The sequence below is a fragment of the Erinaceus europaeus genome, chromosome 9, assembly GCF_950295315.1.
Source record: "Erinaceus europaeus chromosome 9, mEriEur2.1, whole genome shotgun sequence".
NCBI classification, from domain to species: domain Eukaryota; kingdom Metazoa; phylum Chordata; class Mammalia; order Eulipotyphla; family Erinaceidae; genus Erinaceus; species Erinaceus europaeus.
In genome coordinates this window covers 106,736,868-106,759,679 of record NC_080170.1, presented here as the reverse complement: position 1 = coordinate 106,759,679, position 22,812 = coordinate 106,736,868, and the positions used below count along the sequence as shown (strand labels likewise).

At 37.9% G+C, this 22,812-nt stretch overlaps 2 protein-coding genes across 6 annotated transcripts in view; both read left to right on the top strand.

Annotated features, from left to right (window-relative positions):
• The window catches only part of OSTN (osteocrin), a 388,295-nt gene that overhangs the window by 90,682 nt on the left and 274,801 nt on the right, over nt 1-22,812 (top strand). The gene's annotated exons all lie outside the window — the stretch shown is intronic.
• The window catches only part of CCDC50 (coiled-coil domain containing 50), a 103,685-nt gene continuing 94,662 nt past the window's right edge, over nt 13,790-22,812 (top strand). For all 5 annotated transcript variants that reach the window (XM_060198506.1, XM_060198503.1, XM_016185696.2 and 2 more), the window contains exon 1: nt 13,790-14,337. In XM_060198506.1, coding sequence (XP_060054489.1) covers nt 14,289-14,337 — 49 coding nt within the window. In that variant the 5' untranslated portion in view covers nt 13,790-14,288. The remainder of the gene's footprint in view (nt 14,338-22,812) is intronic.

The following is a 22,812-nucleotide window of genomic DNA, read 5'->3' as shown; positions in this document are numbered from 1 at the left end:
CTAACTTTTACTTGAGTCCCACAACTAACATGCAGGTAGGCTAAAAGTATTATTTGGAAAGATGATGTCAGAGTTGAAGATAACACTAGAAAGCTAGATCAGGATAGAGAGAAGCTCCCAAATTTGTGAAAAGTATATTGTTGGTATGCTTCTAATTCTGCTTCTAAAACCCCTTCTGTTTCTTTGGTTTAATCCTCCCTGCTTAACACTGTATTCTATTTATATAACCACTGTTAACTAAGCACCGCCCTACCTGCAGGGCATTGGTTTAATCCTGCTGGTTCATACTCTCTTTTTGCTCCGCCCCTCTCCTTGTCACACCCTGATTTCCACCAATCTTTTTTCGCTCCACCCTCTCTACATCACATCCTGTTTCCACCCTACTTGGCGAATATATATATATATATATATATATATATATATATATATATATATATATGCAAGATTGTGATTAGAGATAGCTTAGTTTAGATTGTGCTGCATTCCACATGAAAAAAGACTGAACTACCACTCAGCCATGAGTCTCTGGTCGTCTCTCTTTCTACTGCCCATGAAACTAGCCCAACCAACGTGGGACCTAACCTGCCCATCCCCCAGATAAGTAAACTTGGCTACCTATCCGCAATGGTCTGCCTTTCTACTTATGGTGAGGTTTCCCAAAGCCTCTACTGTTTTGTCATGAGACAGTTTCTCTGTCTCTGGAACATTTTGCTCTGGGTCACACTTCCATATGCCAGTCCCTGTTCAGGCACCATTATGCCAGGCTAGCTTCGTGGGCAGGAGACAGACGACCAGGGATTTATGGCTGAGTGGGGAAGTAGTATCTCTTTATTCATGTGGAACGCAGCACAATCTAAGCTATCTCTAAACACAATCCTGTCCTTATATATACTCTCCAAGTAGGGTGGAAACAGGATGTGATGTAGAGAGGGTGGAGCTAAAAGAGATTGGTGAAAATCAGGGTGTGACAAGGAGAGGGGGCAGAGCAAAAAGAGAGTATGAACCAGCAGGATTAAACCAATGCCCTGCAGGCAGGGCGGTGCTTAGTTAACAGTGGTTATGTAAATAGAATACAGTGTTAAGCAGGGGGGATTAAACCAATGAAACAGAAGGGGTTTTAGAAGCAGAATTAGAAGCATACCAACAGTATATAAGTACTGGTAACTGTAAGCTCCATTGATCTGATCTAGGGCCCATGAATATTCACATTTAGCACAGGAGTCTGTGTAACCTCTGGTTCCCTGTTGGTCTGGGCTCTCATTCCATAATCATTGCTAGAAACATTATAGGTTGCACTTATTTCAGGGCCAGTCTTCCTTGAGTGGCCGAATATGTTGACCCAGCTTCCCATCAGAGGATGAGCTATCTCATTGACCTTGTTAGTTAATTACTCATCTTTCAGCATTTATTCTTACAATTAAATATTTAAGGCCATAGGCATCCTCGAAATATCTCATCATTTTCAGTGGAGACATGTCTGACAGGAAATGGAAACCAGTCTAGAAGCTATGTTCCTCTTTTTCCCTTTTCTTTTAGTGAGAAATACAGAAAGAACAAGAGAGAACACAGCCCTGCTGAGCTCTGGCTAATGGTGGTGCTGGGGATTGAACCTGGGACCTTCGAGCCTCAGGCATGAAAGTCTTTTGCAGAGCCATTATGCTATCTCCCCAGCCTGAAACTATATTCCTTGTCAGAGGCGTGGTTTCAAGCAACTGTGATTCAGCACAGGGCTGGGAGGAGACACATGAGGAGTCCATGCTGAGTGACTGCTAGGTCCTCCAGCACAGAAGACTTCCAGCAATCCCTAGCTCCCTCACAGATGCCCCTAACATCTCTAGTAGTTTCTATCATTGTTCTTATTAAGGGCAAGCAAGGTCTTGTTGTTTTTCCAGATGGAAATGACCAGTGATGGTAGAGAGAGGGATCTGTTAGAGGTCTTGCATTTCTAATATCTTACACATTTGGGGGTGTCCCCTGTTTTATTAGTAATATCATATATAAATAAAGTTTATTTCTTTTCCAATAATTGTACACTTTATTTTTCATTATTTCTTTTTGCCTGTGGAATTTTGCATAGTAAAATGTTGAATATAGGTAAGAGAGCATAAACTCTATCATTGATTCTAATCTTTGGAGGAAACAGTTTAATATTTCACCAGGCCACTTTTTACACACACACACACACACACACACACACACACACACACACACACACACTTATATATATATATATATATATTAGAGAGAGAGAGAAAGTTTCCTTTTCTCTTAATCTGTTGAAAGTTGTCTTTAAATTTTTATTTATTTATGGGACAGAACCAGAGTATCAGCTGACGTATGTAAAGCTGGGAACCAACTCAGGACGTCTTGTAGGCAAGTCCTGTGCTCTTCCTCTGAGTTACCTCCTGGGGTATGAGAATTACCTTTAAAAAACATGAATTGTTGAAACATTTTGTCAAAATTGTTTTATATTACCTAATAAGATGGTCAAAATGTTTAATTACCGCACTAGGGAAGTAGTACAGCAGTAGAGCAAAGGGCATTTATTTTACAAGTCCCAGGTTCAGTCCTCAGCAAAACAAATAGCCAAAACTGAGTGGTACTCTGGTCAAGAACAAATAAACAAAACAAACAACAGGAAATATTAAATAGCAAGTACTTACTGTTGAATGTCAAAAATTTCACATTAATGAGAATAATTAATTGCAATGGATATACAAGTTCTGTGCCACTTATTTCTAGAGTCGATCTATTAATATTTTGTTGGGGAATTTCACATCTTCATAATGCATACTAGTCTATAATGTTCTTTTTGTATACTATACATCAAGCTTCGTATTTAGTGCTACTTTAATATATAATGGACAGAGTCATGATTCCTTGTCTTAATTTAGCTAATCTTTAAAAGTGTGCTTTTTTTATAATTATGTATTTAACGTGTATCTACTTTATATTGGTAACATTGAAATGGTATATTTTGCTTTACTTGATAAATTGTGTTAGGGAAATGGAAAGTTAGAACCAGCTAATCTTTTGAGAAGTCACCTCATATTTTAACTTATCTTTCTTTTAAAGTTTTCGTATTTTCCTTACCCTTCAATCTTTTAAATTTCTTTTTGCATTCTCTTATAGTGTAGAATGATAGATACGAATTTTCATTTATCAGAAGAAATAAATTTTTGAAGGACAATATGCTTATGTATTGCATACTGATTTCATAGGTATTTATGTTATTGTCACTTCAAAACTGTAATTTTGCAATTTTTGAAGTGATTTCTGATCTTTACAAGAAGCCAAAAATAATATAATTATTCTCTTTGCATGTGCTATTTTTATTTCAAAGATTTGAAAAAAAATGTTTCTTCAAGATGGGGAGACAGCATAATGGTTATACATGCCAGATGTTCTTCCCAGGTTTGATTCCCAGCACGACTATAAGCAAAATGTCTCTATTTATGGTTTACTAGAATGGCCTAGATACTTTTCTTTATTTTTCCTTCTTGGATTTTCCTGATTTCTTTAGATCCATAGGATTATGTTTCAAAATATCATCTATGGGCCAGAGAGACAACATAATGGTTATGCAAAAAAAAAAAAAAAAATTCAGACCTGAGGCAACAAAGGTCTCAGGTTCAATTCTCCACTACCACTATAAATTAGTGCTGATCAGTACCCTGGTAAAAAAAAAAAAAAAAAAAAACTGGGAAACTTTCATCCACCATTACCTTAAATAATTTTTCAGTCTAAATTTTCTATCCTGGACTTAAACTATATACTACACCATGGGAACCGAAGGCTCTTAAAATTATCCTTTTTTTTTTTTTTATTTTCCATATTAAATAACTCTGTTACTCTGACCCACAGATCTACTGAGTATTTTTGCCATTTCCTATTTGCAGCAGAATTGGGATAATTTCACGCTGAGAATCATTTTTCTTTTATTGGGCAGTGTCATGGTTTACAGTACAGTTATTTACACTTGGCTAAAGTTTCTCATTTCACCATGATAGTTATCTTGAAAACATTTCCTACCATCATGCACCCTCCACCCAGTCCCCCTTCACCCCATGCTACCCTCCTTCTCCAGAGACCTTTGCTTTGCTGCAATATACCAAATCCAGTGCAAATCAATAAGGGCTGGTAAAAATAGCTCTCTTGATCAATATGCTGCTTTGACATGCATGTGCTCAATCCTGGTTCAAGGCTGGTTCTCACCACACTTAGTTTTTGTGGTCTCTTCCACCTCCTCTCTATCACTCTGCCTTTCTCCCTTGCTGTCTCTAAAAAAAAAAAAAAAAAAGATTAAAAGTAAATCTTTTAGATTTAAAAAAAAAAGCCCTGATTTTCCTTTATTTCTAGTATGTTTTAAACCTAATATTTGTTTATAATACTTAACCAGTAGATTTCAGGAGTCAAGATATATGGATAAAACAAAGAAATCATGATACAGTAATTAAATAAAGCAACATATACAATAAAAAAATCAACACATGAAACATGATATCTACTACTAAGCAGCAGAAGTTTAAGTTAGTTAAGTCACAAATTTAACCACATTGGACTTAGTGGTTCTTTTTTCACTTCAGATTTTGTAGTTTTCACTTCAAGAATTTTCATTTGTTTTAGTTTTCATCTGTCAAAATTCTATATTTATTCACAGATTTGTGTACACATCCCCTTGCTGTATGTTCCTTTTAACCAAATAATTTGCTTTAGGTTCTTGAAAGTATTTATAGTATCTGATAATGAAAGCTTCTTTGCTCATATCTGTTAATTCCAGCATCTTTTTCATCTTGGTGTTTGTATCCATTGAATATTTTTTCTTGATTATTTAACACATTATAATACAACAAATATTCTTTACAAATCTAGTAATTTTGGTAGACAAGTCTTTGGATATGCTTGATATTGTGAATGACACATGTAAGAAGTCTGTATTAGAGAGACTTTATTTTTTTTTTTAATTAATGATTTACGATAGTTTTAGAAAAGAGTTGGCACATATGCTTTATCTGGCTATAACAGGCAAATATAACTGTTTTAAAACTTGAAATATAAAATATGTCAAAGTTCCTTTGTATAGAAGAAAAAAAGAAAATATAATACTCACTAATTTACTATAGCCAGATTCAAAGAGACTATTATTCCACATTTGTTTCAAATAAGTAGTCATACCTCAAAGAATGGAAACTTTACAGATAATAACTGAAACATAATATTTTATTTATCTATTGTTGTATAACAAACCACTTTAAAGTAATTTAACTGTGAATAATAGTATTTATTTGTTCAACAGGCTACAAAGTCAGCAAAGTTTGTGAAGATAGTTTATCATATGCAAATCTGCATAAGACTTGACTCAATTGTGTCTTGAATATCTCTTTCTAGAGAATACCTGTCAGTCATCTTGGTGTCTGTTGTCAGTGGAAGATCTATTAGGGATGTTGACCAGGGGTCTTTATTTCCTTTTACATCGTATCTCTCTTTTGCTCCTTGAGTTTTTCATAGCATAAAATTTCCTTACAAGATAACTCACTCCTTTTAGGTGATAAAAAAAAAATTGAGTTATCTAGGTTTTTAAGTTTGGAATGTTATCTCTGCTGCATTATATAGGTTAATATGGTCACAGATACAACTCAGATACAACAGAAGAAGAATTGCAATGCATACAACTTTAATACTTGGTTGGGAAAGTGCTTATTTACAAGACTTCTTGTTACAGGGGTACATTTTCACATATACCCTAGGTATGTGTCAACATGGCATACCTACTACCAAGTTTGTCATCCCCCTTCACTGTAAAGCATGGGGTCCATTTTGTGTTCTTGGAAGACTCTACACTTTGATCGTGGCTTCAGGGCATACTATAGAAGGGAATGTGTGAGCAAATCCAACACCATGACCATGGTTCTTTTTTTTTGATTTTTTGCAAATATAATCATTTCTAATTTCCTATATTTTTAAATTCCCTTCTTTGTACAGAGGTAGCACTGTAGTCAAACATTCACTACTCATTCATATTTTTATACAACTCTTAACTAGTGCTGAATACCTTTCATGATTCAAATATTCTCCACAAAAAAGACAAGATGGATATTGAAAAAATATTGTAAATATGTTGAACAGAGAGTCCCCAGATATGTTTCCCAAGCATCTGTGAAGACTTCCATGTTGCAGTTTCATTCTCTTCCTAACTCCTAATATAACTTTTTAGCCCTTCTCATTAAATTTTTTGTGGAGAAAATATCAAGGAAAAAAAGGAGTTTCCTAAACTTATGGACCTACTGCAACAATATCTGTAGCTTACCCTTTAGAAGTGGATTGAAAGACTTGGAAATTAAAATCTTGCTCTTTAAAAAATTGTTTTGTTTTGACTTCTTAGTAATTATTCTTTGAAAAAATCCATAACCACAAGCATTTATATTGGTTAGTAATATCTGAAAACAAATTGATATTTAATAACCAAAATTATACTTGTGTTTATCTAAAAACAAGAGGTAGATTTGTGTCCTGGTAGGTATTCTTGCTGCACATACGAATTTATGAAATTTATCAAGATGACTCCAGCATAAAAGATGTTCATAGACAACAGGAGAGGAAATCTTATCATCATTTACTCTCTGCTGAGTAAATGGATTCTAGCTTAATTAGTTCACTAATCTTTATAGTATGCTTAAATGAGTAAGATAAGATTGGAATCCTTATGTTATATTTTTTACACAAACCAGTACCTGTGCCAGTAGGTTTAACATCCCTGGATGTAAAAACTAGCAATATCATCATATGCAGTATCAAATGATATGACTCCAGAGAAGCATGCAGGAAAAGGAGCCATGCCTCAGAGGTTCCAGGACTGGGAGAAATATGGGTCTTATAGAGATTAGGGAAGATTCCTGATGTCTTATGGTGTAAGAAGGCAATAAATAGTTGTTATTGTAACTAAGTTATTTAGGAATTTGGTTTACCTTAAAATCTCATGGTTAGAATTTTTTTTGTATTGGGAGCTGGGCAGTAGCGCAATGGGTTAAGCGCATGAGGCACAAAGTGCAAGGACCGGCTAAGGATCCTGGTTCGAGTCCCTGGCTCCCAACCTGCAGGGGAGTCGCTTCACAGGTGGTGAAGCAGGTCTGCAGGTGTCTATCTTTCTCTTCCCTTCTCTGTCTTCCCCTCCTCTCTTCATTTCTCTCTGTCCTATCCAATAACGACGACATCAATAACAACAATAACTACAACAATAATAAAAAACAAGGGCAACAAAAGAGAATAAATAAACAAACAAATAAATAAATATTTAAAAAGAAAAAAAAGAATTTGGCTGTATCATACAAGACCTTACCATAATTTATGCCATTTAATACTATTTCCATATAGCTTATAGCTGTTCTATATACAGTGATTAAACCAGTTGCTTCTGGTCTTCCTGGTCTAAGACTATAGGTGATTTAATATTTCAAATAAATAGTCATTTTTAAAAATGTATTAACAATTTAAGCCCACTGTTAAAATTCAATCAGGTTACCAATTTGAAACCTTAAGTGCTTAGACTGAAGGAATATACACTCAGAACTGTAGTTTGTGCATCAAAAAGTTCAAGACTTTCAATCTAGTTTTCCCCTCTCATAGTGATTTATAAGATTATAAATTAATAGGAGTATATTGTAACACCATTCTCACCACCAAAGGTCTGTGTCCCTACCTCCACCCACCCTATAGTGAAGCTGAAAATCTAACCTCACCCTCCACCCAGAGATTTTTACTTTGGTGCAATAATCCAAACTCAGACAGATTCTGCTTTGAGTTTTCTTTTCTGTTCTTCTTTCTCAACTTCTATTTATGAGTGGGATCATTTCATACTCATCTTTCTCTTTCTGACTTACTTCACTTAACATAATTCCTTCTAGCTCCATCCAAGATGGGTCAGAGGTGAGTTCATTATCCTATTGAGTTTATACTACAACTTTCTCAGCCATTCATCTATTGTTGGACACCTAGGTGTTTCCAGGTTTTGGTATAACAAATTGTGCTGCTATGAACATGGGCATACACATATCCTTTTGGATGGCTGTGATTGAGTCCTTAGAATATATCCCTAGGAGAGGAATTACTGGGTCATATGGAAGATCCACTTCAAGCCTTGTGATGGTTCTCTAGACTGCTCTCCACAGGGGTTGAACCAATTTGCATTGTCATCAGTAGTAGAGGAGGGTTCCTTTGTCCCCACAACTTCTCCAGCATTTGTTGCTGTTATCATTTTTGGTATATGACATTCTCATAGTGGTGAACTGGTATCTCATTGTTGTCTTTAAACAAATCAATGCAACCAGTACCACCTTGACAAGTTTCACCTGGCATGGAATGTCAGTCTTTCAGCTCCAGTACTCTGGTGAAACCTTTCCTAGCTTATAGGACTCCTCAATTCCATATTGGAGTATGGATTGAGCTACCAATGCCCATGTCCAGATGTCCAGCAGAGAAGCAATTACAGAAGCCAGATCTTCCACCTTCTGCACCTCATAATAGTTCTGGGTCCATTCTCCCAGAGAGATAAAGAACAGGAAAGCTTCCATTAGAGGAGATAGGATATGGAACTCTGAGAATTATGTGAAATTGTATCCTTTTTATCCTAGGCTCTTATCAATCATTATTAAATTAAAATAAAAAGAAAAAAAAACTATCACTATCATGAGCCAGGATATAATGAAGAAGTAGTGATCTAAATTTGCATGGCTGAGGTCTAAGACTACCCAGGTTCAATCTTCAGAGCCGCACAAGACTCTGGTTCTTTGTCACTTTCTCTCACTCTGTCTCCCTTTACCTCATATATATGGAAATAAAGGACATGACAGAAGGAAAAGTGGGAGGGAAGAAAGAGAGAGAGAGAGAGAGAGAGAGAGAGAGAGAGAGCAAACTGTTGTTATCCTGTGCTTTCCAATCTCAAGATAAGATTGTTCCACTCTACACAAATTCACTTTCTTCATTATCATCCTTTTTGTGAACTTTGACAGGGATGGGAGAATTCTCAAATGACAGTAATGTCCATAGTGTTACTTTTCTATTCTTTTTTTTTTTACATATTAAAATGTATTTTCATTTTCTAAATTAATTGTCAGTCAAGAAACAAAAATTCCACTTCAGGACATAGCATAAAACTTAAACTTCTTCTTGGCAAAAACAAGATTTGTTTTTTTTTTTAAATGCAATTGCTTCTCTCAGTATTTTAAATTCTATATAATACTAAAGTCTTTCTCCACATCCTTGCCAATACTTATTATTTCTAGTTTGTTGATGTAAAGCATTCTCACAGGTGTGAGGTGAAATCTCAGTGTGGTTTTTATTTGCATTTCTCTAATAAGTGAGGTGGATCATTTCCTCATAAATCTGTGGTCCACATAACTCTTCCTTAGAAATTATTTATTCATGTATTTGCCCACCTTTTTTTTTTTTTTGCCTCCAGGGTTACCACTGGGGTTAGGTGCCTGCACTACAGATCCACTGCTCCTCGAGGCTGTTTTTTCAATATTTGCATAGGACAGAAAGAAATTGAGAGAGGAAGGAAAAATAGAAAGGGAGAGAGAAAGAGAGACACCTGAAGGCCTGTTTCACAGCTTGTTAAGCGACTCCTGCAGATGGGGATTCCAGGGCTGCAACTATGCTTGCTTCATACTATGTGTGCTTAACCAGGTGTGCCACTGCCTGACTCCCTATTTGCCTACATTTTATTAGATTTTTCCTTTTCCTTTTCCTTTTGTTGATCTGAATGAGGACTTTATAGATGCTTGACAAGGACTACTTGTCATATGTGATGTATAAGTATCTCTTTGCAGTTGCTGGGTTTATTTTTAATCTTTGTTGATATTTTTGATGTGTAGAAGTTTTTTAATTTGATGTAGTCTCATTTATTTAATCTTGGTAATCTTTAAGTACATCTTTGATATTAAGGTTCTGAAATATATTCTATGTAGTTTATAATTTCAGGTGAAGAAAGGGGCACTCTTACACTGCTGGTGGATATACAAACTGGTGGCACCATTATGACATACTGCATGGAGAATCCTCAAACAACAAAAATTGGAAATGATTATGATTCAAAACACTACTCTTGACCATTTATCCAGAAGACATGAAAACACTCATAGGAAGAGACATATGCACTCCATTTTCATAGCTGCATTATTCATAATAACCATGTCTCTTCGCCCTTTCTTTCTCTGAACCTCTCCACCATGCTGAAATCAAAAGACAACACCTGAAACAGGAGGAAACTTCACAACCATCTCTGGAGCCCTGTTTGGATTTCTGCAGTACTAATGTTTTTTGTTTGCTTTTCTTTTCTTTTTTTTTTTTTTGCCTCCAAGGTTATTGCTGGGGCTTGGTGCCAGCACTATGAATTTACTACTCTTGGAGGCTTATTATTATTATTATTATTATTATTGGCTAGGATAGAGATAAATTGAGAGAGGAGGGGTTGGATAGAAAGGGGGAGAGAAAGATAGACTCACCTGCAGATCTGCTTCAGGTGAAGCAGGTGGGGAGTTGGGTGCTTGAACTGGGATCGTTGCAGGGTTAAATGTTTTGAATATCACTCATGAATAAGATGCACAGTGTAAAAGGAAATAGGCAGGTTGACAGATTTTGAATGGGTGAGATATGAAAGTCCTCTTGTGAATGCAGTTACTTTCTTGGTAATCTGAAACCAAGAATGAGAAAGAGTGGGCACCTTGTAGATATGAGAGAATAAAGTATACGATTAGTGTTCATAGGAATAGAAAATGAATTGGTTTGAATAATATACAGAAAATATAGTAGATTAATCATACCTGTAATATTGCAAAACAAATATGGAATCAGATAGAAACAAAGAAATTGAAGACATCTACAGTGGAGTAATTATAAAAATGCATTATAAACTAAACTAGGAAAAGAAAAGTGAGACTGTAGAGTCAAATAAGGACTACAACTAAGGTGTTAGAGTAATTAGGTTATAGGTACTGCTGTAGTTAAAGCATTGTTGGATTTGGGGTAATAGTTAAGAATTACTTGGAGAGGTAGAAATAGTGGGTGTAGAATGGGGTACATAAGATTGATGGACTGTTACAGCTGTTAGTAATTATGAATTCTGTGGCAGACTGAGAATATCTGACTGACATAATGAAGAAAGTCACTGGAGGGCAGGGGAGGTGGCACACTTAAGTGAGTGCATACATTATCACCTGCAGTGGCTTCATAAGTGGTGAAGTAGTGTTGTAGGTCTCTCTCTCTCTCTTACTTATGGTGGTGCAGGAGGGTTGAACCTGGGACTTCGGAGCCTCATGCAGGAGTCTCTTTGCTTAATCATCATGCTATCTATCCCCACCCTCCCTGCTTCTTTTTAATTTCTCTCTGTCTTATCAAATAAAAGAGAGAAAAGGAAAACAAAAGTAAGTTACTGGAAATATGGAAGTTAAGAAATAATATATTCTAAGAAGGGTTCTCTATGTAGATAGTAAAATCTCTGAGTTATGCAGTGATAGTGAGAAAGAGGTTTGTCATCTGAAAGGAATGAGAAGTTTCGTAGAAATGTGTATATAATTTTCATAATGAGATGGAATAGGTGATAGATTCTGAGTGTATAAGTTTCACAAAAGCTAGTCATATTTATAGGAAAAGTGTTCTAGAAGAGGGAATAAAATAAAAATGCTACAACTAAAGTGAGGTATTAGGTAAGAAATGAATAGTCACTACATTAAAGGGTTTCTAAAATAACAATGTCCTGAGGTGACAAACTAAAAGACAAACTATTGGTAACTACAGAAATTTTCCTCACATTCATTTCCTATAATTCTCAGAAGTGACTATTTCTCCTGCTACTTTTAGTCATCTGCTGGAAGGCTTCTGATCTGGTTACACTGAGCTTTAATTGTTTGCTCATTCTGGGGCGGATGCAGAAGCAGGATTAGAAAAGGAAAGTCTGGCTATTTGGGGAAATTTCCAGCACAAATGTTCCAACAACTGGAAGGGGCTCCTGCCTACTTATCTTTATTTATTAGTTTTTCCTTCTGAAGATAGTGAATCACCTAAACAACAGGCATATCTCTGTATGTGTGTTTTCATTTTTCTCTAGGGCAGAACTGTGGATATTTTTAAAGAAAACAGTGATCCTTTAGAATTTCTTACCATTATTAGCCAGAGCCTAGGCAGGAAACAGAAGTCACAGTCAAAATGAAAAGACTATAATGAGGACTATAATGAGTATAGTTAAAGAAGTAGCAATAGTGGGAAATCACTACCACTCCTGACCTGAAGGGACATTGGAAACAATGGTGTTTTTAGAGACCCTTGGGAGCTAGTCCTATGGGAAAGAGGTCTTTATAGACACTGCAGTTATATGAAGAAAAGATTGGTCTAGCATGACTGGAGACTGTTTTTTTTTTTTTTTTGTTCAGCATTGACTGGCAAGGTGAGTGTAATACATACATACTCTGATATTCTTTCACTCTATATTTTGATGATTTGCTAATGCTTCCCATTCACAGAGAACTCAATGGAAAACATACTGATAAGGAGATCTTGGTGATGTCTGTATGTCATCCTCCCTGACTGAGCAGGACAGAGATGTGGAGACAATAAATTTGGGGTGGGATACAGAGAAAAAAACTATCATTAAAAATTTTTCCTGTGATCACAAGAAGTTAAAAAAATGTCATTAGCAGGCAAGGAACCTGGAATTCCCCCCAAAGCTACCTCTCTAATATTACCTCTTTCATACCTACACACTTAACTTACTATTCTTTCTAGTGTAAACTGGAAATGATCCAATTTTAAATATTTAGACTTTGACCTAAGAAGTAAAATTGGAAATGTTCCATTGCATTGATGCTCCCATTTTAAAATGTATTATATATATCAGCTATTTAAATCCAGTGGGCTGAATTTAGCCAGTGGCTCAGTTTGCTGCACTGAGGCCTACAATTCTCCTAATTTTTTGCTAGTCTAAAGACTCCTCCCCAAACCCCACCACCCAGTGACTTTTCATACTGGATCTGTTTGAAGTGACAGATAACACTGGTTCAGTCTTCATCCTTCTCTTATCTCTGCTTCCATCTCCAGTTTGTTTTCATTGTCTAGTAGTGAGTGTAAACCTTGCCCACAGGAAGTAGAATGCTTATCTCTCTCATTATATCATAATCCCAGCCAAGTATTATGCTTGGGTCTTTGTCAGACATGGTGTGTGGGTGGGAGAGAAAGGAAGAATGATGGTGGTGGTGAGGGTCTATGATTACACAGACTTGGGAAAGAAGCCCTGAGCTAGGTTTCCCAAAGGGGTTAAGAATTTTTCCCCCCAGATGCTGACAAGTCTACTTTATCTATGGAGATATTTTGCAGAGAGATCATTTTCACAGTTATAGTCTGATGTGTGACATGCCATAAGGAAGACATGTCTGACACATTTTTTACCACCTCCCCCTACACCCCTAACATTACATTCAGTAGACATTCATGTACATTATCTAAGTGTCTGACTCTGCTCCCCTCCCCCACTCTATGTGAATACGGCTCCTCTAAACTGAGCCAGATTTTTATTAACTGCTCCCCGCTTTCTGCCATTGAATTTTTTTGTTTGTTAGTTTCATGCTCGACACAGTGTTCTGGATAGAGCCAGGTTCATGTAAGCATCCTGTGCAAATCTCAAACCTCCAGAAGCGGGACACAGAATGCTGATAACACCGGTGACAGCAGCAACAACAAAAAGCACCTTCCCGCCACCCCCTCTCCCCACCCAAAGACGCGACCCCTGGGGAGGAGAGTGGAGGCCGGACGCCGGGCCGGGGGGCGGGGGCAGCGCGGGTCTCGGCTTCTGGCACGTCGCTCAGCACAGAGGAGACAACCCGGAGGCGGCTGCAGGGGCGGGAGCCCATCTGTGCTCGCCAGCCCCGAGCGATTGCGGTTCCGGACCTGCCCCTCTCCACCCTCCTCCCCACCCAGGCCCGTCCTCTCGCCTTTCTGACTCCTTTCTCCCGCCGTACTGGACGGCCCGGGTCGTATTTCCGGGCTCCGGGGCTTTGGCAGCGGGCAGGGCCGGGGGGGAGGAGGGCAGCGGAGCAGGTGGCTGCTGCTGGGGGCGGGGGCCGCGGGGCCGCATCTCCCGTCGCCTTTGTGGCGCGCGCGGGGCCGGCCGCCTCGGGGGACCTTCGCGGCGGGACTTGGCGCCGGGCGCTGCGGTTACGCGCGGGGCCGGGGGTGGGGGCTCCCGGGCGGCGGCGGCGGTCGAGAAGCGGGCGGCGAGGGGGCAGCTCGGACCCTGGCCCAACATGGCTGAAGTCAGCATCGACCAGTCCAAGCTGCCGGGAGTCAAGGAAGGTAAGGGGCTCCTTCCCCTCTCGGCGGCCTGGCTCTCCCTCCGGGAAGGCGTGTCTTCATGTCGGGCCGCCGGGCTCTGCACTGAGCACACTGGGTGCTGCTGGCCTGGCTTCCACAAGGGTGCGGGCGGGTGTTGAGTTAGTAGACTGTATTGTGGGACCTTGGGCAAATCACTTAGGTTCTAAACCTCAGGGTTTTTTGGTTTGTTTGTTTTGTTTTGTTTTTGCTTTTACTGTGGAATAAGGTAGGGGTGTGAGTGTGTGTGTGTGTGTGTGTGTGTGACAGAGAGAGAGAGAGAGAGAGAGAGAGAGAGAGAGAGAGAAAGAGCGAGAAAGAGAAATTTCTTAAAAATCAAGGCCCAGCCTCTCTAGCTTGAAGGCTAGGAAATGGGGCGGGTTGACATTTAGTTCCTTGTGAAGTCTTTGTTTTGAAACTTGACTCTTCCCTCCTCTCTTACTCACTCTCTCTTTTTTTCCCTAGCCCAGCTTTCTAGCTGACTGATGTTCTCACCTCCATAAGGTTTAAAAGTTTGGTTCCTGGCACTACCTAGGACGAGTGGAGAGACTGGGAAGCTGTTATAAGCACAAAATAATAGTAATCATAATAATAAAGCAGTGGGAGAGGGCTACTAAGAGGGCTGTCTGTTGACCTTGCTTTTCAGTGGCTCACTATACTAGTGTCCAGGGAAATAAAAGTTACTGACTTGGTTTTTTAACAGCAGTAGCCCTTAACCTTCCTGCCCTGATATACTTTGGTTGCGCCAAGGCCTGGTGTTTTTATGGGGATCTTGATGCTAGATCACCACTGCCTTTAGTTATCTTTGGCCACTACTGTTGGGCCTTAAGAAGCATGGAAATCCCTAGAGTATTGCCAGTGTTTGCAAAGACTTTTTGTTGTGGATGTCAGTTGTTTCAACTGATCATTGTGGTCTGAGGTGTCTTGAGAATGTGGACTTGAAAATAAGATTTTTTTTTTTTTTTTTGCTTTATTGATAGAACTACATGTTTCATCACTTACTTGATTTGATTCAAATGTGGATGCCCAGCCATATCCTTACATCCTAAGAAACTTTAACTGTTTCCTATAGTATCTACAAACTCTGATTTCTGAGTTCCAGACCCTAGAAGACACTCAGTGGCTTATGTTGAATAATGGTGCTGGGCTAGTCCTGTTGTTCTTAAGGTGAACTAAAGTTTAGGCTTGAGTTCTTAACTACAACAGTTTTAATCTTTCATTTCCCAGGCTGACTCTAGTGAAGATTCTGACATGGAAGTTCTAATCTTTGAGATTGTCTGGTAGTCCTTAGCCTTGAGGGAGGGAGGGAGGGAGAGAGATAGAGAGAAGGAGAGATTGAGCTGTCTCTAGAGAAAGTGATCCTTGTGCAGTGCTTCTTTGGGAGTGTAATGAGTTGATTGGCAATTGGAATTCAAGTACAACCTTACTACATTAAGTATTAATCACATAGTTCTGGGATTTTACTCAGTGCATTGGCAGTATCCTGGAATAGATGTGAAATTTATCTTTGTGCATGTTTTGTGTCCATATATCTTTTGGTTTCTGAGTATGACATGATTCGTTTATTAGTGTATTCTTTTTCTCGGGAGAATCAGTCAACACATTCCACCTAAAAAAATGCAGGGTTTTTCTGTTTCTGAACTCTGAAATGCAATGCTTTCATTTTGCACAATATGGTGCATGGCAGTCCAGTTTATATTGTTTTATTGTTTTGTCCAGTTTTATTGTTTTGAGGAGGTCCAGTTTTATTGTTTTGAGGAGGTGTGAAATTACATGATAAAGTGGTAAGAAAATTTAGTGTGACATTTTCATTAAGTTAGAATTAAATATTGATTGACTTGAGAGAGAGAGAGATACTTATGTATATTAGAGAGACCATAGTACTGTTCATCTCTGGCATATGGTGGTACAGGGACTTGAACCTGGGACCTCTGAGGCCTCAGGCATGAAGGGCAGATGTATAAACAACCTCTATGCCATCTCCTCTGCCCTGAAAAAATTGATTTTGAAGATGGTTAGAAAATTTTGAGATCATTGTGTTTGTAATGAACTTTTCTGGTTCTAAAATTGTCAGAGTAAATGACATACTAGGAACATCCTAATGTTGATATAGTTTTTTGATCTAGGCAGTATTCAAGTCTAATAAAGCATATCTTTCTCTAATATAATTCCTAATTATGGCCCAGATACTCCATAACAACATATTTGAACCCTAATTAAAGAGAATAAAGTTGGTACTCATGACTTGGTAAAACATGTGCAACCACTGAGATAGTTTTTAATATTGGAACTCCAACTTAGTTTGAAAAGAAAGTTTACTAAACATTTACTTAGTATTTAAAATAGCACAGATTTTAAAACACATTTTATAAAATATTTCTCTTCCACTTCTTTTTTTTTTTTTCAATCTAAATCATCAGTAGGTTAATATTATAATTGCAGATTGGGTTTTTAGGGTAGATTCCAACAGAGATTAAGAAGAATAACAAAGTGGATGTCTGTGCTGTCCCACTGCCTTTGTTAGGAGGGGTTGGGGAAGGCCATGACCTTTGTTGTGAACATTTCAGTAGGGGTCATGGGTTGCAGCTGACATTAGGGAAAGGGGAATATTTGAAAACTCTCTAGATTAAAACCTACAGTCTGTTAGCTTAGTTTTAAAGCACTCACAGATATATTGGGAAATCTTTTCTTAAAATAGGTAACAAAAGAAGACATTTAAGATCATTTGGAAGTGAAAAGAATTAAGTCTGAATGTTAGCACACACCTTTTTCTAATTTTAAAGCACATTTGAAACATCTGCCTACTTTGTGTGGTGGGAATATTATTGCCAGTGTTTAGGAATGGTGTTTTATTTATTTTTTTATGAGATATTTATAGTTCTATGTAACCAGGTTTTTTTTTTTTTTTTTTTTAATCAGTATCTGTGTAACTCAGATGCATGGTGCAATTAGCAAATGATAGGTAAAAGAAAAGTAAGTTCTCAGCAATTCTGAAAGTTTAGCTCTGACCTCAGAGCTAGGAATATATTTTGCTAAAAAATTACAGTCTTAATTAGCTGACAAACCTAGGTTTTCTGGGGTCAGTTTCGGTTTCTCTGCTGAGTTTTCTTTTTGAAACAACAACCCAGAAGCCCCACTTTTCCTTTTCTGCCCTCTTTAGTCACTTGCCAGTGTCACTACTTAATTAGATTGCTCCGCTAATTACTATAATCTTCTTTCCTGCAGCGTGGCTTTCACATCCTCATAAAGCTTTGATGAGAGAGCCGGTTTATCAAAACCATTTCTACATTCTTTTAAACGTTATCAAGCCCTTTGCAATTCTGTAGGCATTTACATTTTTCTACTTTTAGCCATTTCTCACGTTTTCCACGTCTTCCTTCTCCAATACTCAACCTGCTCTCCCACCCCCACCCCACAGGGCTAGTGTTTAAGACTGGGTGCTCAGAGGAGGGAGAATCCATGTCTCTCTCTCTCTCTCTCTCTCTCCCCCACCCCCCACATGTGTTTTAATAGAAACAGATTGGGGATGGGAGGGGGGTTGGAGAGAGGGAGGGAGAAAGAAACACCTTTAGTACTGTTCCATTGCTCTGGAAAGTTACCCCCCCCCAAAAAAAAAGTAGGGGTCAAGGGCTTGTACCTGCGCCACCACACAGTGACCTTTTTCTTTCCCTAAATAAACAGTAAGGCAATTTATTATCTGTTCTTCAGTTTGAAAGTTCCATCATCTCCCAAGTTGGTTAACTGTGTGTGGTTGTGCATACATAACACCTGAAATCTGAGCACTTAGTAATGACTTATTTTCTTGAAATGAATTTTGAATGCAAATTTTCTTTAATGAATGGTAAAATGTGATACATTTTCAGAAACATACGTGGAAAGCACTGATTCATTTTAGATGACCCAGTGGCATTGTAATGAGATGAGATTAACTACATCCATCCACAGTTTTAAGGGGAAACGTTGTATCTGTAAGTACCTCACACTAACTGCACCACTGGAGCTCCAACATATTGAATCTGATGAAATAAGTTAGCCAGCTTTTTCCAGTTAAAGCATATCACATGTGTCTAATGTCATAGCAGTGTCTGTGACAGGTATAGCATCTGGCCAGTGAGCAAACATGCTTTCTTTTTCTTTCCTGTTTCTGTAGTAATTTTGTTGTTGCCTTTTTAGTTAGACTGTGATTGAGTTTCTGGAGATGGGAGATTTGGGTCTTAGTCACCTTTCTTTCCTTTTTTTTTTCTGGCTTCCTGTGTCTCACATAGCTGAACAATATTTAGTAAATTCTAATGTGTGGATGATTTAATATGTGAGTGACTTACTTTTAGATGCTCTCTGTTGGTTCAAGTTTCTTGTCTTTAAAGCACAGTACCATTTTAGCATTTTGAAAAATTATCTTTCTTTTCCCAAGGTGTATCTTGTAAGTAGAAGTAACTTAGCATAAATACCAGTATATAACAGAAAGATTATAAAGTGCCAGGCTCTTCTTTCTGACTTTGGCCTGAACTCACCCAAGCTCTAACTACTGGTGGTGCTACAGGACAAACCTGTTATCTTTTGCTTATGGTCTGTGTGCTACTGTTGCACATTTCCTTGGTAATTTAAAAAAAAAACTTTGGAATGGGTGGGTGGATGGGAATGGATCATTATTAGAAATAAAGTTTTGGGGGCTAGGCTGAATAGCATGGTGTAGGCTACTGGTGCCTTGCTATGCTTGTGATGCAGGCCCAAGTCCTGGCTTCACATGAGAGGTAATAAGGCACAGGTGGAAGGTGCTATAAGTTCCCTCCCATTCATCCATCCAGCCATCCAGCCATCTATCTATCCATTGGCCTAAGTGAAAAGTGACCCAACAGTGGTGAAACCCTGCATGCAGCAGACCTCCTTCTCTGGAAGTTTTAATAAAACCAGTCATCAAATGTTTTGTGATTTTGATTTTCAATTGAATAGTAGTTTTTTTTTTCCTTTGAAGTGCAAAGTGAGTGACATCATGCAGTTTGGAAGCTGGAAGAAATCTTAAACGTGAATTTAAAAATGACCCATTTTAGGTTTCCTATCCTTCCTGGTTGGAAGATTAGAATATGCTTGATTTTGGATAAGACCTACAAGGGATAATTGGTTTTTATCTTCAGAAGGACTTTGGGGAATTACCTAGATCATTCATTACCTTTTCTTGAGTTTGCAAACTAGTGTGAAAAACTTCCTACACATTACTTTTGAATGGTGACAAACAGAAGTTGTGTTTTTTTTTTTTTTTTGCATCAGTTTATTAAAAGTACACATTTTTCATCAATATATGTTATGGTAGCTACTAACAATGCACTGACATGAACCAGTGAAAACATTCTGCTAAACCAGAAACAGCATATAGCAATCATGCTTACTTACCAATGATTGCTTTCTCTTTAGTCATTGAGGTCGCTGAGAATCAATGTACATTCAGGAAGCATTCATTTTTTCTTAGGGTCCAATTCTGAGTTCACAGAAGTAGAAGTCCTGAAGCCTCTGCAACCATCAGTAGAGAACAATCGCATGAACCCATCCCAGCTTCTCAGCTTTTCTTCCCTGTCACTAACAACCTCTTCTTTTCTTCCCATATTGTTTAATCTTTACCAAAATGTCTGACCAGTTTATACAAAAAGGGATTGTATAGTAAGTATCTTTTGAAATTCCCTGTAAATATTTGTGTGTGTGTGCGCGCGCGTGCATTACATTTTTACTTCATTAAGCACCTACAGTAAACTCTCTGGGCCATTAGCATACAGTGTATACTTTTATATGGACCTGCCAAGCTGTGCATCAGAATGACTACTGTATCATTTATTCCTTTTCAAACAATAATTATTGATTTTACTTTAATGAGAGAAAGATACAGAGAGAAAGACCAGAGCGCTGTTCAGCTCTGGCTTGTGGAGGTGTGGGGGATTGAACCTGGGACCTCAAAGCCTCAGACATGAGAGTCTTTTGCATCACCGTTTTGTTGTCTCTCTTTAGCTCTGTATTTTTGATAGCAAGTAGGGGAGCTTCCATTGTTTTTGCATCTTTGTCCATATTTTATATTGTTTTTCCTTTTTTAAAGCTATTTCCTTAGTCATGCAATGTTTTCTCATATGACTTTAATTTGCAGTACTCTGATCAATGATATTTGAGCCTTGAGTGCTTATTTACCATTCTTCTATCATTTGTCAATGTATCTGTTCTAAATTTTTTGTCCCTCCCCTCCCATTTTTAATCAGAATGCTTTCTTTTTATTGAGTTTTGAGATTCAAACCTATAGATATGTATTCAAGTCTACAGAGGTCAATTTTTAAAAAAAAATTATATCTTTTAATTTTTTATTATCTTTATTTATTGGATAGAGACAGAAAGAAATTGAGAGGGGAGGGGGAGATAAAAGTGGAAGAGAGACAGAGAGACACCTACCGCCCTGCTTTGGCACCGGCAAAGCTTTCCTCTTGCAGCTGTGGGGAGTGAGGGCTTGAACCTGGGTCCTTGTGCTCTCAACCAGGTGAGCCATGATCCAGCCGCCCCCTTTAAAAAAAATCTTTATCTTTGAGGACATGTTGGGATGATTGATGATGCTTTACTGTAATCAGATTCCTTGCCATATTTATCAGCTAAATCCTTTGTAGATAGCTGCCAGAATTCCTAAGTTTTGTACTCAGATTTTATACAGTTTACACAAGGGACGTGTAGAATATACTGACAGAATTCTGTGGCCACCCTAATGCAGGTTAAGTTTTTGCTGTGCCTGACAACTCCTTTCTCTGCATGCTCAAGAATGAGTGATACTTCTTTTACTTTCCAGTAAATAAAATCTGCTCTCCCTGCAGGTGGGAATCAGGAGCTCGAACTTGGGTCCTTGAACATTATAACGTGTGTCCAACCAGGTGCACCACTACCCAGCCCCAGATGTTAGTGTTTATAAGGAAGGATTTACTGGAATATAACCTTGTTCTTCTCCGTGTTATCTGTGACTGCCTTTATGTTGCAAAGATGTATTTGTAGTAGAAATCACATGTCTAGCAAATCTTGGACTTTTTAACTGTATAATATTTTATAGAAAAAATGCTTTCTTTGGCAACATTCTTCTAAAATTTATTTTTTTAGTGAAAGGACTGCTATTATTTTTTAATAGAAAATGAAAGATTGAAAAGGGGAGAAACAGGCTCAATTGTGTCTATTATTTAGAAGCAGAGCAGATAAATATCTAGCCAAATTTATATATAAAAGATTATATCTGTCTTCAAAATCTTGTTCTGGTAAGAAGGAAAAGCTTTCATGATTGAAGTATGCCTTTATATGTAAATATTTCAGATTTTTAAAATGTAATTTTTTAAACATCATTTTTACATAGGGGGGCTGTTTGGTGGTTTACAGTGCAGTCATAGGCAGCAGCCCATCTTATTCCCTCAACTGGGGTTCAGCAGATAAGAAGGGCAGTGTGTCAACGTGATAACGGAGTTGAGTTGGAATGGGTCTGAAATGAATTGGTGGAGCCCGGGGTTGTTTAAAACTTGAAGATAGAATCATTAAGCAATACCTTCTAAGGGAGGTCTGCATAAGCTTATCTTTCCCCAGAGCTCAGTGTGTGTGTCTGGGTCCTAGTTTTTATTTGACTAGCAAGTGGAGACTGCAGTACTTGGTCACTTGCAGAAAATAACTAAATGCCACCTCTGTAGGGTTTGCAGGACTTTCATAAGTGAAATAATGAGTAAACAGAATCAACTTTTGTCAAAGTTTGTAAGGAGGTTGTGTGTGTGTGGTGTGTGTGTGTGTGTGTGTGTGTGTGTGTTGGTGAGGGGCACAGAACTGTGGTGGTGGGTGTAGTATGGAAGTATACCCTTGTAATCTTAGGATCCTGTAAACCATTATGAAATCACTAATAAACATACTTTTATTTAAAAAAAATCTTTGCAAATCTTTTTTGCAGTTTGTGATTTTCAGCTTCTGACTATAATGGGGATTAAGGAAGACACATGTCTACAATGTATTACTGACAGTTGGGTGAGTGAAGTGTCTTCTTGGAAACTTGTGTCCGAAGTTCCTAGGCTGATTTGCCACCAAACTTGGAGAGCTTAGTGTGTGATGAGCCCTTCCAGTTCTGACGTAACTCTCAGTGACCAAATACCTGGGGGGCGGGTGTGTGTGTGTGTGTGTGTGTGTGTTCCTCCACTGGACTTTTTTTTTTTACTTGTTTTTCTAGTGAGTCATAAAGACTGAGTCACTTTCTGCTAACCTCCAGGACTCCTGTTTTTTAAAAAAATTAATTAATTTTGTTATTACTACTTGCCATTATATATATATTTTTTGTCAAAAATATAGAGTACTTTTTATGATATACATTTAACTGTACATCTTTTTCAGTACTTGAGCTCTTCTAGAATTATTTTAAAGTGTTTAGTCTACTTCAGTAACATTAAAAATTCAAATAGAAAGTAAACTTGGTAGTATGAAATT